This window comes from Apium graveolens, chromosome 9 (genome assembly GCF_009905375.1).
Source record: "Apium graveolens cultivar Ventura chromosome 9, ASM990537v1, whole genome shotgun sequence".
NCBI lineage: Eukaryota > Viridiplantae > Streptophyta > Magnoliopsida > Apiales > Apiaceae > Apium > Apium graveolens.
This window is the reverse complement of record NC_133655.1, coordinates 243,110,227-243,117,733: the sequence shown is the minus strand read 5'-3', so window position 1 is coordinate 243,117,733 and position 7,507 is coordinate 243,110,227. Positions and strand designations below refer to the sequence as shown.

The 7,507-nt window shown below is 36.4% G+C and overlaps 1 protein-coding gene across 1 annotated transcript; it reads left to right on the top strand.

The window, feature by feature from the left end:
* The first annotated feature begins 5,615 nt into the window (after positions 1-5,615).
* LOC141686104 (uncharacterized) lies at positions 5,616-7,205 on the top strand. The gene has a single exon (XM_074491161.1). It carries the CDS (start codon positions 5,616-5,618, stop codon positions 7,203-7,205), a length of 1,590 nt encoding a protein of 529 aa, XP_074347262.1.
* The last annotated feature ends 302 nt before the right edge of the window (positions 7,206-7,507 follow it).

Below are 7,507 nucleotides of genomic sequence, written 5' to 3'. Positions count from 1 at the left end.
TTTCATAATTTGAGTTGGATCCTTCAGGATTTGAAGAATCAGAGTTTCCAGAATTATCAGAATTTGGCTCATCAGAACTTGATAAATCAGAACTTGAAGAGCCAGTGACAGGTTCTGATGCTTCTTGAGAGTCTTGAGATGTGGTAGGTTCATCAGCTTTCTCCCCCTGAACATGTGCATTTTCCCTTGGAGTAGTTACCACAGTTTCAATGACATCAGAATTTAACCCGTCAGAACTTACAGGATCAGGATTTAGGTCATCAGAATTTACAAAATCAGAATTTAAATTTTCATTTTCAAATCTCAGCTGATCATGATCATTGAAATCTTTAAGTCTAGTAATCTTTTTATTATCAAAAGATACATTGATAGATTCCATGACAACCCTTGTTCTTAAATTGTAGACTCTGAAGGCTATTATGGAAAGTGGATATCCAACAAAAATTCCTTCATCAGCTTTTAGATCAAATTTTGATAGCTGTTCAGGATGAGTCTTAAGAACAAAACACTTACATCTAAATACATGAAAGTATTCCAGTTTTGGCTTCTTTTTCTTCACCATCTTATATGGTATTTTTCCATGCTTGTTTATGAGTGTAGCATTCTGTGAAAACAAGCAGTCTGCACAGTTTTAGCCCAAAAGTAGGTTGGTAGCTTTGCTTCATCAAGCATAGTTCGTGCAACTTCAATGAGAGTCCTGTTCTTTCTTTATACAACTCTATTCTGCTGTGGAGTTCCAGGTGCAGAAATTCCTATTTTATTCCATGCTCTTTGCAGAACTCTTCCAAGATTGAATTCTTGAACTCAGTGCCATTATCATTTCTTATTATTTTAACAGAATCTTTGACCAACTTATCCAGTTTTCTGACATGATCAGTTAGAGTAGATGCAGTTTCATTCTTCTTGTGCAAAAAATACACCCAGGTGTATCTTGTGAACTCATCCACTATATCCATAGCATATTTCTTCTTTGCAATGGACATGACATTGACTGGACCAAATAGATCAACATGCAGTAAGTGATAAGGCTCAAGAATTGAGGATTCAGTTTTGCTCTTGAATGAAGATTTTCTTTGTTTTGCCTTTTGACATGAATCACAAAGGCCATCAGGAGCAAATACTGATTTTGGCAGTCCTCTCACAAGATCTTTCTTTACTAGCTCATTTATGTTGTTGAAATTTAAATGAGAGAGTCTTTTGTGCTAATTCCAGCTTTCTTCAATTGATGCTCTGCTTAACAGACAAATTGCAGAACCATCAGGGTTTGTTGAAAGTCTGGCTTCATATATGTTACCATGTCTGTAACCTTTAAGAATCACTTTTCCTGTAGAATTACTTACAACTTCACAGTGTTCTTCAAAGAAATCCACATGATAACCTCTGTCACAGATTTGACTCACACTTAGCAGATTGTGTTTAAGTCCTGAGACAAGAGCTACTGATTCAATTATGACATTCCCAAGATTGATATTGCCATATCCCAGAGTCTTTCCCATGTTGCCATCTCCATAAGAAAATCCTGGGCCAACCTTCTCCATAAAGTCTGATAGCAGGGCTTTATTTCCAGTCATATGTCCTGAACATCCACTGTCCAGAACTAGGATGTTTTTCCTATTGCCCTTTAATTCAGCAGCATCAGAACTGCTATCAGCATTTGCCATCAAGGCATAGTTCACCTCATCTTCAGAATCTGAAGTGTCTGCCCAGTTTTTCTTCTTTGTGATAAGTGCCCGGGCTTTATCACTTTTTCTTTTCTTGCAGTCAGGAGAGATGTGGCCTCTTTCACCACAATTGTAGCACTTGACATTTGAGTTGTCTCCTCTGTCAGACTTTCCTCCTTTGCCATCAGACTTTCTGAACCCTTTCTTTTCAGAACTTCCACCTTTCCTGGAAAACTTCTTGCCCTTTCTAAATTTCTTGTAGGTTATCTTTGTGATACCCTTCACCATAAGAGCACACAGTTGCATCATCTCTGCATCAACATCCATTTCAGATAAATTTTCAGATTCTGAATCATCATCATCAGAATATGATGACTCTGAATCAGACTATATGATGAGAGCCTTTCCTTTGCCCCTCTTTGAGACAGTCACTTTATGAGATTCCTCCTCAGCTTTAAGAGCAACTGTCTTTGACTTTCTTCCATGCCTTTTGCTCTTTTGATCCATCTCAAGTTCATGAGCCTTGAGCATACCATAAGTTCACTCTTGAGCATACTCATGAGTGAGTATAATTTTCCTGTTCTTTTTGATTGCATCAGTTCCCTGGCATCTTGTCTCCAAAGCATCCCATATCTCCTTTGCAGTCTTGAATCAAATTACCCTATTTGACATGACATTGCCAATTGCACTATACAGTAGATACCTTACCCTTGCATCATTGGCAATAGATGAGATGTCTTCAGCTGTGTAATCACCTTTCTCCTTTGGTATCATCTTTGATAGATGATCAGGAACTGCAACAGAAAGCTTGGTAGGCTTATATGGTCCATCATTAATTCTATTAAGGTATTCTGAATCTGTGGCTTACAGAAATATAGCCATCTTTACCTTCCATATAGGATACTCAAATGCTCTCAGTATGGGAACCCTAATGGTTTCATATCGATTGTGGGTTTGATTGTTTTGAGTATCTTGAGTTTTGGTGGGCTTAGTTGGAGTTTGTGTTTCTTCAGACATGATTGTAAACTGAATCTCACTGTTTGTAAATCAACAAAGAGGCTCTGATACCACTTGTTAGGTCACACAACATTATAGAAGGGGGTTGAATATAGTGTTTATACAATCAAATCAATTTATCAACACAAGTATGTAAAAGTAATCAGGTATATTTAATATAATAAACTCTGTTACAATAGAACAGTTGTTCTCTCTCAGTGATGAACAATATCACTAAGAGCTGCTAGGTTACAATATATAATCTTTCTCGTGAATAATAACACACATAGTGTAAACCCTAAGCTATATTTATATAGTACACAGCTACAAGATATCTTCTAATTGATATGGAATATAATTCTGTCTCCTAAAATATATCAATCAGATATTATCTTCTAAAAGTATTCTAGTCTTCTAACTCTTCATGCATATCTTCTATTGTTTTAGTCACGATCCTTTCCTGTAAATCAACTGCAATCCTTATCTGAAGTATCCGCACTTAAGTCCTGATATAAATCCTGACGGCCTTAAGTTCTTATATAAGTTCTGACTTCAGTAAGTTCTAATTTCCAGTAAATCCTGATTTAAGTTCTGAAACTAAACACAACAGATTAGACATAACATCTCAAATATATCTAACAATCCCTACTTATCTGGTGACAAGTTTGATTGCATACCTTATAAAATAAAAGTAATGACAAGTTGCCACAAGCTAAGAGTTGATCTTAAAAAAATTCAATATTGAGTCTTCAGCTAGAAAGGACAATGCACATCATTCAATGAATTCTATTCTGTCTGAATCATCAAACTCTACCTCTATCAAATCTGTTTACAAGAGAAAAGTACCCAACACTGCTTGGGTAGCTAAACATACCTAAACTCATTGTGTGCAGGGCAAATGAAAGAAAGTCATATGGATCATAGACAGTGGAATCTTAATACATATGATAGGTGATATGGCCTTGCTATCACAATTTGAGGAGAAGGCTGACCCATTAGTGACTTTTGGAGACAACATCAAAAGTTTTACAGTAGGATATGGCAAATTAATTTCTGGAAATATTTTCATTGAAGATGTAGCACTGGTAGTTGGTCTTGAAGTGAATCTCCTTAGTGTTAGTCAATTTGCAGACAAATGATTCAAGGTCTCATTTGACAAAGGAGAATGCATTTTTATCAGCAAAAAGACTGGTGAAGTTTCTCTGAAAGGAGCAAGGAAAGGAAGCTTATTTGTTGCATACTTGGACTCAGCAAATGAGGATGGAATTTGTTGCTTCTACTCAGCAAAGGAACAAAGAAAGGAAAGCAAGGTTGGTTGCAAAAGGCTACTCACGGGAGGAAGAAATTGATTATGATGAAACTTTTGTTCCAGTTGCAAGACTTGAAGCAATAAGGATTTTTCTTGCTTTTGCCGAACATTCAAATTTCAAGGTATATCAAATGGATGTGAAGAGTGCATTCCTTTATGGTGAGTTGGAAGAAGAGGTTTATGTGCAACAACCACCTGGCTTTGAAGATACATAATTTCCAAATTTTGTATTCAACTTACTCAAGGCTCTCTATGGACTTAAACAAGCACCTAGAGCTTGGTATGACATACTGTCAAAGTTTTTGATTAAGCATGGATTCATTAGAGTACTATTGACAAGACTCTCTTCTACATGAAGCATGGTGATGATATGGTCCTAGTTCAGATCAATGTTGATGATATTATATTTGGTTCTACAAATGAAAAGCTTTTCCAAAGATCACTACTAGAAAATCAGCATTAGATATCGCACATTAGACATCAGTCAGAAAAGTCACTGATGTTAAAAACGTTTTTTACATCACATAAAAAATAAGTGATGTCTTTTTAGTATGTTTACATCAGCTTTTCAGTATAGCAATGTCTAAGTTGTTCTTTTAAAAACTACGTTACATCAGTTAACATATAAATTGATGTCCAATTCACTTTTAACATCGGTTGACATATAAACCGATGTCTAAGCTCAATTTTAAAAAATTAGAGCCCGCTGCTTCTCCCTTTTGTTCCCCGCCCTTAGCCAAATATTTTCCTTTCCCCCCCTTAGTATATTTCCCCTCCCGCCTATCACTCATTCACTATAATAAGATTATAACATAAAATTAAAAATAAATCAAAATCAAAACAAAAACAAAAAATTACAAAACAAAATGGGTTTTGCATTTTCAGACAAAACACTCACCTCATTCCCCCTTTCTCTCGACTGCTCATAGCTAAACCTAGAACTCTCAAATGTATTCAATTTTCGATTAGACTTTCAATCTCCAATTAAAGCTCTCTATTTCTTCAACTCATCTCTTACTTTCAAATGTTATTTTTTCTCATTTGTTTCAATTTTTGTGACAGATTCGAAGAATAAGGAGTGAAGTGTGTTCATTGAAGTTTAAGGTGAGGAGTAGAGTTTGTTGGAGCTTAAATCTTGGAGCTAAGGGTTTGTTAAAGCTTAAAGCTCGGAGCTTGGAGTTAAGTTGGATTTTGGGCTTCGGAGTTAGTTTTTTGGGATTTTGGAGCTTGCTTTGTTAGGTATATTCTTCTTTACATATCTATTTATATTTGTTTGGGCTGCATGTATACATTTGTGTAGTTGTATGTATGCATGTGAAATTGAAATGTGTAGTTGTTGCATGTGTAGTTGTATGTGTAGTTATTTGTCTAAAACTGTTTGCAAATTGTCCTCTTAGAAATTTTTGTATTTTTTTATGTTTTATAGACCCTGTGAAGTTAAAATACGAATTTACATGTAATAACAAGTGCTTGTATATATTTGTGTTTGTGTAGTTTGTAAATATATTTGTGTTTGGGGCTTGTCGTTGTAAATAGCATGGTTTATGAGTGAATATAGGAATTTTATATTGATTATACTAGGTAGTAAATGTACTATAGTATATAGTAAATTAATATGTTATTTGACAATCAGGTAGTTTGAGAATAGCATGGACAAATCTTGGATTTTCAAAGATAGAGACACACTTGACTATGAAATCGGGGTTGAAGAGTTTTTGATATTTGCCGAGGAAAATGCTAGTGATCCTAAAAGAATCCCCCGCCCCTGTAAAAGATGTGCTAACTTCAAAAAATTTGCAGTTAAGATTATCAGGGGACATTTATATGAAAATGGTTTTAGTTTGGGGTACTTTGATTGGATTTGGCATACACAAGGGTCTGCAAGTAGGTCATCAGTTAATAAAAATGCTCCGACCCCTGCATCTACGCCTGCCCCTGCACCTACGTCTGCCCGCGCACCGATACCTTCCCCTGGCCTTGCATCAGAAACAGTCAATGTTTGTGATGTTGCATATAATTCGAGTGAGTACAATAATGAGTCATATCAGTTTAGGAGATTTGTGGCTGATGCTGAACAACCTTTGTATGAGGGTAGTGAATGTACCAAGTTGAAGTCGATACTAAAATTGCACAATTGGAAAGCTAGGTTCGGAATTAGTGATAGTGCCTTTAACGATTTGCTGTCTACCGTTGGCTCTCTCCTTCCTAAGGACAATGTGATGCCACCTAATGCATATGAAGCCAAGAAAACCTTATCCGACTTGGGCCTAGAATACATAAAATATCACTCATGTCCAAACAATTGCATACTGTATCGGGGGGTAAACGTTGATGCTTCCGAGTGTCCCAAGTGTCGTTTATCTCGCTGGAAGTTAGGAAAGGATGGTAAAATAAGGATTAATGTTCCTGCTAAAGTAATGTGGTATTTTCCAATTATACCGAGATTCAAACGGATGTTTAAATCTCCTTCTACATCTAAACTAATGACCTGGCACTCAAAGCAGCGAATAGAAGACGGAAAGATGCGACATCCAGCCGACTCTCCTTCTTGGAGAAATATCGACTATAGGTGGCCTGCCTTCGGTAATGATGCACGAAATATTCGTTTGGCGTTGTCTGCAGATGGTATAAACCCACATACTAACGGTCTAACCAATAGATACTCTTGTTGGCCAATAGTATTAGTGACTTATAATCTTCCTCCGTGGTTATGTATGAAGAGGAAATTTATGATGCTAACAATTTTAGTTTCCGATCCACATGAGCCTGGCAATGACGTTGACGTATATTTACAGCCTTTAATCGATGATTTAAAGAAGTTGTGGGAAGAAGGTGAACCAAATGTTTATGATGCATACACCAAGTCATATTTCACTTTAAAAGCAATTTTATTGTGGACAATAAATGACTTTCCTGCATATGGAAATCTGTCCGGATGCGTTAATAAAGGTTATATGTGTTGTCCAGTATGCGCTGATGATACAGTTTCCAAGTATTTAAGCCATAGAAGGAAGATGTGTTACCAAGGCCATCAGCGTTACTTGGCTAGGAATAATCCATATAGGAAGCAAAAGGCCGCTTTTAATGGACAACAAGAATTAGGGCAGGCACGTCAACCTCTGTCTGGAGAAGAGGTTTTATTGCAACAAGATAAAATTAAATTTCAGTTTGGGAAGGAAGTAAGGAAGTCAAAGAAGGTTGATTGTCCATGGAAGAAAAAGTCGGTTTTTTCGAATTAGAATATTGGAAGTTTCACCATGTCCGTCATTGTTTAGATGTCATGCACGTCGAGAAGAACGTGTGTGATAGCTTGATCGGCACACTACTAAATATGAAATCTAAGTCTAAAGATAGTGAAGCTTCTCGTCTTGACATGATTGACATGGGGGTTAGGGCTGATCTAGCTCCACAAAAAGGAGAAAAAAAAACCTACTTACCCCCTTCGATTTTTAATTTGTCCAAGGCAGAAAAAAAGAAAATGTTGTCATCGTTAATGCACATGAAACTTCCTTATGGACACGCGTCAAACATTAAAAACTGT